Below are 12,130 nucleotides of genomic sequence, written 5' to 3' on the forward strand. Positions count from 1 at the left end.
GCTCCAGGTTGAGCTGTTCAGCATCTTAGCTGTAGAGGGCAGTGTCACTGGCCCTCACATGTGGGATCCGAACCGGGGTCCTCTGGCATCCCAAGCGAGTTCTTAACCATCGCGCCACTCGGCCGGCCCCGGAATCTACTTCTTATAGGCTCATTTCCATAATCTCCCTTAGTGAAACAAAGGTTAACCACACCAGAAATAACATTTCTCCTGTCAGCACACAGCTGTTAATTTTTGATTTCCTATCATAGTACCTACACAGTTCATAAACACTCTTCTTTCTTAATCTTAAAAGGCAAAACAATCACAACTGGAACACTAAAATCTTCTATACTATTCCTGACCACAGAAATCAACAAAAAAGGTTACAAGTGTATCTAAACTAATGGATTAACAGATATGACAAAAAGGCAAGTGGAGAGGGGAGGTTAGTTTACAAGAAAGGAAGAGAAAGAAAAGGAGTGGAGGGAGAAAGCTAGGACTGACTACAGACTGATCTCATAAATATGGACACAAAGTCAAAAAAAAATTAGTAAATGTATTTCAGCAGATTAAAAGATAATATATCATTACCAGCTTATTATAGCCTATTCCATAAATGCAAAAAGTAGTTCAACATTAGTAGTCACACGAATGTAATTTACTCCATTCATGGATAAACGAATTCATTTACTCAACCTGTACTGTTTGGCATTATGTTAGGTATGTTTCACTCACATAACTCTGGCCCTCATAAACACCTTATGATCATCTTGGAAATGAAAACACTTATGTGACAATTAAATACCTATTCTCAAAAACCTATTAATATAGGAATATAAGGATTATCTCCAATCTGATTAAGAATATCATAAAGGTATAGCAAATATCACACTTAAAATTAAAAGAAAGAAAAAGGAGATATGAAACCATTAAAGACTTAACAGATATCAACAACTGCAGTGCATGCATCTTATTTGGACCTTAATCCAAACAGTTTCTAAAATTCATGTTTATATGACAACCAGGGGAATATTATTGTATATGGCTGGATATTTGATGATAATTAGGCATTGTTCATTTTTTTAAGTGTGATAATGGCATTTGGCTTAACTTTTTGTTTTCTTTAAAGGCCTTTAAAGATACATACTAAACTATGAATAGATTAGATGTCTGAGATTTGCTTCAAAATCATTTGTGTTTAGAGAGGGAATGGAAATCTAGATAAAACAAGGATGGCCATATAATGATCATTTGTTGAAGCTGGATGTTGGGTTTATCAGGTTAATTACACTAGTTTATTAACTTCTGAATATGTTTGAAATTTTCCAAAGTACAAAGTTTTAAAAATGTTTTTAATTATCAAACACAAAGAAAAAAAATCAAAGAACACAAACTAAAAGCAAAACACTAGAGAGAATGTAAATTATCAGAAAAAAACTTCTATGGATATTATTATTGAACATTGATTTAAAAAAAAAAGTTTTATTACTTTATTACAGTTCCATGAGTGATCACCAAAACAAAACAAAACAAAACCTTGTATCTGTGTAAACTAGAAATAGAATACAACCAGCAGCTAAAAGCTACCCTAGTGCCTCTCTCCATCACTACCCCCTCCCTCATAGGTAACTATTCTCCTGTATTCTAACTTCTTAGATTGCAATTATATAGTACCTATAATTTAGTGAATGACTTTTTTTGATCAACATGTAAAATTCATCCGTGCTACCTATACCAGTAGTTTGTTTTCTTCCATTATCGTGTAGCAAGTATGATCCAGTGGATTCCTGAGAATCCCCAAGGCCCTTTCAAAGTTTAACAGAATACAGAAAGTTCATTGAGGTGGTTTCAGTGACAAGAGGCAAGAAAGGTAAAAACTAGCCAGATAGAATATGAAGGGCCTAGTGAGTGATGCTTATATTTTAAGAATAGGGACTACTGTTGGGTCTTAAGCAAGGAAGTTACATAATCGTATCTGTACTTTAGCAAAGTCACTCTGGTTACTGCTATGTGTGATATGATTGAATCAGGACACGACTCCAGTCAAGGCTGGGTGGGGGCTGTACCAATAACGCGGACAAAAACTAATGGGCCCGCACACTAAAGAGAACCGCAGCAGAGAGCTGTGAACCTTAGGCAAAATCACTACTCGCGAAGCTTCCATTGCTTCTAATACTAACACCTACCTTACAGAGTTATTTTGAGGGTTTAAATAAGGCTTTTTTTGGTAAAGGAGTTCCATAGTCTAACTCTTGGTAAAAGATTTTAGTATCACTGGAACAGGCAATTATCATCTCAAGAAACTGAATTCTATTTCAGAATATACCACATACAAAGATTCATCTTTTCTGCAACTTAAACCTAAAAGATACTTTAATAATCAATGAAATTAAGTCAGATGAGAAAGTGTTTACTCTGTCCTTATATTTGAAAGGTAAATTCCAACTACTAAACATCTTATTGTGCTCCATTGAATCTCATTATTGAAAGATTAGCACCACTTCCCATTTCTCTAAAAACTGAAATGTAAGTGCTTTAAAGGTAGGTATCAAGTTACTCTCACTCAATGGTAAGAACATGAGTGTAAAACAATTTCACTTCTTCACCAAACTGATAGCAGGACAGTGACTTATCAAATATTTAAGCGAAAACTAGAAAACTGTTCTGTCAGCTCCATTTATTTTGAAGTTCCAGGGCCTTCTAGAGTTCTACCTTCTGTAAGTAAACTATACAAACCAGGAGGGAAAAAAGGTAACTTTATTTTTACAAAATTTCTACAATTCTCTAACGTATAACGTCAATGCATTCTCGACTCTTCTAAGACATAAAGAAATCTTTAATTGATCACTTAGTAGTGTATGGCCTTTAAGTAGGGCAAAAAGTCCTTAAAATCTATTTTTTCATTCCATCCTTTGCTTCCTGCCAGAAATACTCTTAAAACACTGTAGAAAGTTATGTTCTATACTTATTTCACTGACAAAAATGAGAGTCCTTAGAACTGAGTTTTCCAAAGAATGCCTCTCGCCTTGTAACTTAAATCCTCACCCTTCCTGTCATGCGTTGTACAGCTCCTCACCACAGTATCCCTTCTTGCATTGAGTATCCTTAGCCTCCTCTTTTCTAGATTAAATAAAGGGAACTTAACTTCCTAAGGGTCTGACATGTCCTCCTGAAGTGTGGAAACAGAAATCACTCTCTCTCATCCCTTCTCTTCACTCTCATCTGGGGACCTCATGCCATATTACTTTGAGAAATCTCCATCTTCCCACCCCCAAACCTACAGACCTAACTAGATTTGCACCAGTATTTTCCTCCTTCCTTCTTGTGATAAGACAGGAAGTACTCCCTTCTTCCCTATCAAAAGGGCCATCCATACTCATCTAGCTCCACTATCTCTGCCTTGATCCAGGTTCATGTGTCTCTCACCTGGATCACAGCCCAAACCTAATCATCCCATTTCCACTCTTGCCTTCTTCACAACAATCCCCCACACAGTGGTACAAGTGGCTGTTTTCACAACATAAGTCACATTATGTCACTTAAACCTATTTAATAATTACACTTAAACCCAAACTCTTAGCCATGGCTTCCAAAGCCCTGAGCTCTCCTTCCTAAGATCCCTACCTTACCTTGCCACTCTCCCTATGACCACTGTGTTCCAGCTACACTGATTTTATTCATTTAACTGCAACACACCAGCTTTTCCACATCAGCTCTCTCTGATTCTGGGTCTTTCATGCATTGTTCCCATGTTCAAGACTCTCTTATCCCAATCATAACATGGTTAGCTATCCTTTTCGCCTGAAAAATGTCTCCTTGACAAATAAACCTTCCACTAATTACCCTGTGTCTGTTACTATCTCTGCCCCTTGTTTGTTTCTGTCACAGTGCTTATTACAACTTATTCACGAGACTGTAAGCCCTACGAGGGCAGAAACTACGTCCATCAGGTTGTTGAGCCTTACACAGTGCCTGGCATAAGCAAGTGCTCTCAATGAATATTGGCTAAATGAATGAGTGCAGACAGAATGGATTAGATTGCAATATTGGCTCTACTACTTCCCAGTGGTTTGATGTTAAATAAGTCACAAATGCTCTGAGCTTCAATTTTCTCTTCTATACAGAAGGGATAAATACCTTATATGTATAGGGTTGTTAAGTGTGACCAAATGAAGATTAACTGACAATGAATAAAGACCAAGCACAGTATCTGAACTTAATTTAATGTTATAAACTTAATAAATTGGTTTCCTTTCCATCTTTCTATTATAGCTTAGACAGTGAGAATTCCGGAGCTAATTTCGTACTGAAATTAAAAATATGTATCTGTATATCTATAGATAGCTCTATCTTTATACATATTTATTGTTGGCATCTACTTTAAAAGGCTGATGACATGCATCTGAACAGATAAACTGATAACTTGTCTTTGCAGGATCTAGTCCTATACCTGAGAAAACAGGAATAAGTAGTGTACATCTATTATTCACCCCTCCCAAAAACCGTGTGTGTTGGGGGGGGGGAGGAGAAAAAGAGGAGAAACAGGAGGGAAAGGTGACCTTAGAAACTGGAGATCATTAACTCAACTTCAGTTCCTAAGTTTAGAACAACCTTCATTTACCTATAAAAACTTGCAGCAAATACAGGATTAATACACTTTCTAAAATTCTGAAATAAAAATATTTTCTATTTGCTTAAATCTATATAAATCTCATCTACATTAAATGTGTTTACCTCCTTTTTTACCTTTCATTCTTTAAACGTAGTATCATTGATAAAAGGGAAAAAAATGCATAAAACCCAAAGACAAAAAACACCTCAGATCAAAAACACAAAAAGATCTCATTGTTCCCTTAATTTCTTGATAAGCTTTAAATTTTCTAACCACAGAATTCAGTCTTTTCTTTCTAAACATTTCCGTGAACTGCTGTTCACTTTTCAGACTGACATCCCTTTTATGTTTTCTTGAAAGATTTTCCTTTCTAGGGACCTCCTAAATCATTTACTATATGTCAGTCAACTCTCCTCCATACTCTTCCTAGAACACAGTTATCACTCTGAAAATGGTCATTTTATACTCTCTGCATGAAAACCATGGAGAAGTCTGTGGGATGTGCTGCGTACCTTCAAATTCTCCCTAGGATATGGATGTAATTTAGATTCTAAACCCAAGGAAGAGTTTACGTTAAGCAATTAATTCAGTTTTACTCAACATATTTTATGTAATCAAGCTTGACTTTTTAAAAAGTAATTGGAATCTGGTTTAATTTTTTTTCTCATGTTCCAGTTATTTCTACAACCTTTCTAAAATGGGAACTTCTAGTCTATCCTTAAACTGAAAATTTACAAAATACCACTGAATGTGCCATAAAACTCATGGGCAAAGATGTACCAATTAGATATAAAATGCAAGAGTAAAAAGAACATGTTAGGCTAGCTACCACAGGTATAGAATAATACTGTGTATAGCAAAGACACTTAACTATAATAAGCTGAAAACCGGTTTAAGGAAGAATTTACCACAGGTCAGTCAGTATATACCAGGAAGAGTTCTTACGGCTACCAAATGCTCTGGCAGCAAGTAACCAAAAACTAACCATCTGCAACTATTCAAGGCTATTGCAAAATGATATACAAATATAACAAACATTTTAAATTACATTTTAAGGCTTCATATATGGCAGTGTTTTTTTTTTCAAACTAAGGACTGTAATCTATTAGTGGATCCAAAAATAATTTAATGAGCCCAAAACCAGCAAACTTTCGAAGAAAGAGTAAGATAAGGGAGGATAAATAGAATATGAAAAATTAAGAGTGCTTCACACATAGTAACAGTAAGTTTTATTTCATAAACTCTGTTTTGTTCTGTAGACTGGGAGTAATATAACATGTACTTTCAGGGTGGGTTTCAGTAAAGAAAAAAAGGTTACAAAACACTGATCTGGGAGACAAACAGAAGTGGAAAAGGATAAAGCAATGCAACTATTACAATTACCAAATTACCACTTGAGAAGTGAGTCAGACTAAAGCTTGTATTGACTAGGAGACAGTTTTGGAAACCTCCATACATTTATAAAAGCCAGATGGTCCTATGGGAATTATAAAGAAGCACCTTCTCCTCTTTTCATCGGCCTAAAATAATGCCCAGCAAAGCTCAGTTGCCCCCACTAATGTTATTAGTCTTCAAACTTCCAAAACAACCTTTACTTTCTATTACCGCTAAAGAACATTCAGAAGCAGGTTAAGATACAGCAGCTCGTGAAAGATAATTATAGGTCTTTGAACAACTACTTCTAGAAAACATTAACCGTATTCCATATCACAGTTTAGAGTTTCAAATAAGGCTTTGGTATTCAGAAAACTAACTTGGAGTAGAATAGTCACATTATTCCACTAAAATGGTAACATCTGAAAATTACAGTCCACTAAAACGGCCAGGTGAAGAGAATAATCATCAAAACAAAGATTTTTTTTTAAAGATATATGAAATGTTTCTTAAGATATATGAAAAGATTCAAGGCACAACTTTGGAGCCATTTAATATGGCGGTTAATAGATAAGAGTCACTCTGAAGAGTTAGTATTGGAACTGCCTAAATATTGGCCAATCAACCTGTTTTCTTCACTTGGGTGTTAAGTTACTCTCAACACTTGGTTGTTTTAACAGAGCTTTCTAATTATTTTTGAAGCCACTCAAAAAAACAAAAACAAACAAAAAAAAAACCACACACACAAAACCCAAAACCCCACTATTTGTTGTATAAGGGACAGTTTCATAAATTACAACTAATATTTGTTTTAAGAGGCTCAGGGTAATGGGTATTTTGGGGGATGAATCCACCAGCATCACAGCTAGTGCATATTCAAGTTAAACCGCACTATTGTAATGGAATCACCCCCTCCCGTACTATTGTTATAGCTTTTTTTCCCTATATAAACACATATATGGTTGTAGAGACAGAAGGAGGCAAAAACTGCAACAATAAAGAAAATTTCCCCAGTTGCGGGATGAAGGAAGGGTTCCTTTAATCTCTGTGCACACATTTTAATGTTCTGCCTGTTTCACTACCTCCTTTTTTTTTTTTTGCTGTGGCTTGAGACGTCAACCCTTGGCATTATCACTTGCTAGTTTTATAATTTGGTCCCACATTGTTAGGAAAAGAAGTTTCAGTGTTTGGTTACTAACAATTCCCCACTAAACACAAATTCCAAAAACAAATCTTTGATAAGCACCTATCAGGAAGTCGTTCGTTTCCTGTACAGATACAAAAGAATGCACCAGGGCAAATTATGGGGTTCACAGCCTCTTATTTCTAGGGGCAAATGACTTTTAGTTCAAACACTAATGACACAGGTTTTAATGAGACAAGAGCAAAAGAACCTGTTTATTCATCCATTCTGATCAGACATCACTAAAATTCCATCTGATTATAGAAAAGAAAGCTGAACACTCCTAATCACCCTAAATTAAAGATGCCTCACTTTCTTCTCTCTCCTGAGCCATTACACCAAAACTGGAGCAGAACTATATCTACCTTCAGGCCAGAAGAAACAACATAATAGCTTATTGATCTCTGGGGTAGACCCAAACCCACAAGTCATCAGGCAATAGGGATCACAGCCACTTGATGCCACTAACAATCAGAAGTCAGGGGCTGGGTTTTCTGGTCACACAGAGGCACACCATTGGCAACTGCCGTTATCAAATGTGACCAAACCTCTCCCCTCACCAAATAAACAAAAATAATAATAATACACTAATCAGGTCAAGGAGCAATCACACTGAAAAACTATTTCTTGGCTGTCATTAAATTTCAAGTTAAGTTCATTAAATTCTTTATTAAGTGTAATCTCCCAGGTTTTAAAAGTTACCATCAGATTTACTTCCACAGATAAGTGCTTTCCAAAGAGTTAATACTTGTTCACGAATTACATGCCGACTGAACTCCATCCCCACCACCCATTCGTGGAACTAGTGTGTCAAATGACTTAGACTTCTTACAAGTAAAATTTAACCATGGAATGGTCATGTCTAATTATTTTCTCCTGAAGAAACCAAAGCACCACTCCAAAAAGTCCAAGGTTAACTGTGTTCTCTGAAACACCACCACTGTGTTTAACTGACAGGAAACTAAGAACGGGCGAAGTCAGAAGTGGAACTCGAGTCTCTCAAACAACGAATGTCCTTTCCAATTAATTCCTTGAGCTCTTGTTCGGACCGCGATGTATTAGTCTTCAGCCTTCCCTCCACCTCAAAGGAATATAAATAACGCAATCCACGGAATGGAATACAGCAAGTGACAACGCTGGCGGGCCATGATGGGTGCAACGACACATGAACTAGGAGTCAGGGCAGACATGCATGCCCTAGGAGGGAGACACTGAGGTGGGGCTGGAAACTATGTTCTGGCCTTCTCCCGCGTGGCGCTCCCGGGGAAGGGACAGGATCCTGCACGCCCGGGATCAACAGAGCCTCGGCCCCGCGGGAGCAGGGATGGGAAGCGAGCAGCGGGCTGCTTCTGCCCCGGGAGCGGGGAGGTGGGGGTGGGGAAGCCCGGTGCCGTGGGGAATTCACTGGGGAGAGAACTTCCTAACCTCGGGAAAGGGTCGGGGGTGGGCAGGACCGTCCCGTCCCGGCGGCGGCGGGGGCGACTTCCCCTTCTTTCTCACACAGCCATACATCCTTGCGTGTGGATTGTGCGAAGGGCCCTCGAGCCGGGTCGGGAAGTCCGCCCGCCACCCCTTTGCTCCCCCGGGGATTCCCCCCCCAAGCCGGGACACCCGAGACCCTCTCCAACACCCCGGGGGGCTGGAGGTGGGCGAGCGGAGAAGGCACCTCCGCGCAGGGCCGCCCCCCTCCGCTGCGCCTGCCCCTTGCCGGGTCTTTGTCCCGCCAGCGCCCAGGGTCTCTCTCCGGTTCTCCCGGGAACCCCTGTCCTGGAGGCCTCGCTCCCCAGGGTCGCCCCAGCTTTGCTCGGTCCCGGGGCGCGGGGACACAGACACTTACCGTACACCTCGGCGAGAAAAAGGAAGACCAACGCAGACCTCCACCGCGGAGACTCTTTTGTGCTCCAGCGACGGGCCATAACCACGGCAGATGGAGGGAGCGAGGAGATGGAGGAGGAGGAAAGGGAGGAGGAGCTGGGGCCAGACGCCGCCGCCGCCGCCGCCGCCGCCGCCGCCGAGCCCCCGGCTGCGCCCTGCGCTCTCCGCGGCGGCGGGAGGAGGGGAGGGGAGGGGAGGGGCTGCCGCCCGCGCGCGCGCTCTCCCTCCCTCCCCCCTCCGCCGCTCGCCGGCTCCCACTCAGGGATGCGTGCGAGCCCTACGCTGGGCGGCCCTCCGGGGGGACAGGGACAGGCAACGAGCGCGCGGACGCGTGGCGAGGGAGCGGCGGACGCGCGACTCCCGCCTCGCGCCGCACAGGCTGGCCGGCGCCGCCGCCCGCCAGACAGACCGCGAGCCGGCAGCCGCGCTCATCCGTGCGATCGGCAATCCCCTGGCCGGCCTGCCTTGGTTCCCGCCCCGCGCTCCGCTGGACTTTCCAAGTCAAGGGGCCGGTTTCCCCGCGACTGGAGCCAGAGGAGCCAGGCAGTGCCAGTCGATGGGCGAGCGCGCGAACGCGGGCCCCTGGGTTCCCCTGGGCTGCGGGAGCGAGGGCCCGCAGCGGAGCTCAGCCGCAGTCCGGGGCCGCGGGGCTGCCCGGGCGGGGCGCGTGAGGGCGAGTTGGGAAGCCAAGGAGGGCTGCGTGTGCTGGGAGCGTGGGTGGTCGGAGGCTGGGAACTTCGGAGTTCCTCTTTCCTACCCTTACATGCCTCCGCTTCTGTCGGCACGGAGGTCGGGGTGGGTGGGCGCAGGTTAGGACGGCCGACCCCGGCGTCGGGTCGGTGTGGACGCCTGCTGGGGCGCTCGGGCTGCACACCCGCGATCACGGTGCCCGGGAAGAGTCGAGTCAGGCTGGAGTGCGGAGCTCTTCCAGTCTGGCGTGGAAGCCGCGGGAGGTGGTTTGACCTCGCGCGGGGGTAGGGGGGTGTTGGAGCTTGGCTGTGACGCTCGGCTGGAGCCGACCTTGAAGGTGGAGCAAGGGGGGGGGTGCGGGGTTCATTTAGCACTTTCTCATTTCCCTAAACATCGTCCCCGATCCCAACAAGTGTGACCCTTCCTTCCCTCAGATTTTCGTAGCACTTTCTATCTAAATACATTTGTAGCGACTCTGGCACGCCAGACCATCCGCCTTGTATTTTTTAAAGTGTTTGTCTAGAAATCTTATCACCCTTACTGGATTTATCACTGGTTTTTACATGCACTCTTCCAGCTATTCATTGAAGAACTACAGTGCACTATGCTGCCCTATGACATAGGTTATCTTTTTAATTCCTAACAACCTTGTGAGATAAGTACTATTATCCACATTTTATAGATAAGAAAACGAGTCTTAGAGAGATTAAATTACCCAAAAGGCTATATAGCAAGTAGATGATTTAAAACAAATTTTCTCATTCTAAATTCAAGATTGTTTCCCCTATACCACAGCCTGGCACAATGTTTAGTGCGTAGTAGGTAAATGTTCAATTTTAAGACACTTTTTTGAAAGTACATGCAGGCTTTCCCTCTGTCCCCTACTGATTTGTCCCCTTGGAGATTCTCCCCCCAGGAAATGGTATTCCAAAAGGTTTTTTTAAATATTAACAACACAAAATCCGATGATTAACAAATCTTGTATTATCTGGTAAACAAACAAAAACCCCAGAACTCTGAAAATGTTTTCCACTCTCAGTGGAGAAAAAGGAGCATCTAACTTCAGTGTTCTTCATTAGCCTGCAGTTGACTCTCAATTTTAGGATTCAAGACTTTACGCGCTTATTTCTTGAGATCGCTTTCTAGAAGTGGCACTGCCATGATGGCTGTGTTTAGAACATGCCACAAACAAAATGATTGGAGGTCGTGAACTGCATCTTCCTGTTCCACTTTTAGTACCATTCAAAGAACCCTATTCCCAGGATGAGAAACACAGTGTCTTCATCAATCCCTTGATTGGCACATTCATGCCCCTCCCACCTCTACACTTGTTCATCCACCTAGACCTGTCTTTTGAGACTTAAGTTCTCAAACTTTTGGTCTCAGGATCCCTTTAAAAACACTTAAAATTTGGGAGGACTCTGAATAGCTTTTGTTTATATGGGTCATATCTATTGATATTTGCTATCTAGAAATTGAAATAAAATTTTAAAATACTTGTAAATTTATTTACAATAAATAAATTACAAGTTAACTCTCTTTTCCTAAATTTAGTGAGAAGTGTAACATTGTTTCCATCTTTGTAAATCTCTTTAATGTCTGGCTTAATGGAAGACCACTGGATTCTCACATCTATTCTGCATCCAATCAGTTTTATTTGGTTGAAGTATATGAAGAAAATCCAGACGCACAGAGATACATAATTGGCAAAGGGAAGGCCTCCTGTACCTCTGCCGGGTCCTCAGATAAAATCTTGAAAACAGTTGATTTAGATATCTATATTACCTTCAAAACCTAAGTATTTTGTTTCTCATTGGAAGGAATCTAATAAATATCCATTCTGACATACTGGCCTCTGAGCAATTCAGTGTTCACCAGCCAAGGATATTTATGTTTCATGAGGGAACATTTTTATTTATACAAAATCTAATTCTAATGGAATACCATATATTGGTAAGCAACATGGCACAGATTAGGTATTCAATATTATCCTTTTGCTTACCTAATCTATCTAGCTGAGTACCTAGATGCCTACTTCTAGGCTAATGTATCAAATAACTCATGTGACAAAGCACTTAGAAATCTATAAAACCTATATGAAGTGGTTAATATTGGTAACAGCCTTGCACTTGGACTGCTGATTTAACTTGGCCAGCACTCTGATCTGTACCCTAGAAAGCATAATGCTCCTGAGACTCACATGGTTCTTAATCTGGGTGCCTGGATCCACAGATGGGCTTTAAGGGGTCCCTCAGCCTCCTGAAATTATATGAAAATTTTGTGCTCCTGTATTTTTATAGGCAGAAGATTCATTATTTTCAGCAGATTCTTGAAGGGCTGTTTCAACCATTAAGAAAATGTTTCAGAAAAATTAAATGAGGCAACTATTTGAATTGCTTCTTAATGTTTTTTCC

General features: G+C 41.4%; 1 protein-coding gene across 2 annotated transcripts in view; it reads right to left on the bottom strand.

The window, feature by feature from the left end:
- The window catches only part of LRP12 (LDL receptor related protein 12), a 72,268-nt gene extending 63,083 nt beyond the window's left edge, over nt 1-9,185 (bottom strand). For both annotated transcript variants that reach the window (XM_019663975.1, XM_019663974.1), the window contains exon 1: nt 8,989-9,185. In XM_019663975.1, the coding sequence (XP_019519520.1) occupies nt 8,989-9,067 (79 nt within the window). In that variant the 5' untranslated portion in view covers nt 9,068-9,185. The remainder of the gene's footprint in view (nt 1-8,988) is intronic.
- Between the last annotated feature and the right edge of the window lie 2,945 nt (nt 9,186-12,130).

This window comes from Hipposideros armiger, unplaced genomic scaffold (genome assembly GCF_001890085.2).
Source record: "Hipposideros armiger isolate ML-2016 unplaced genomic scaffold, ASM189008v1 scaffold_412, whole genome shotgun sequence".
Taxonomy (NCBI): Eukaryota; Metazoa; Chordata; class Mammalia; order Chiroptera; family Hipposideridae; genus Hipposideros; species Hipposideros armiger.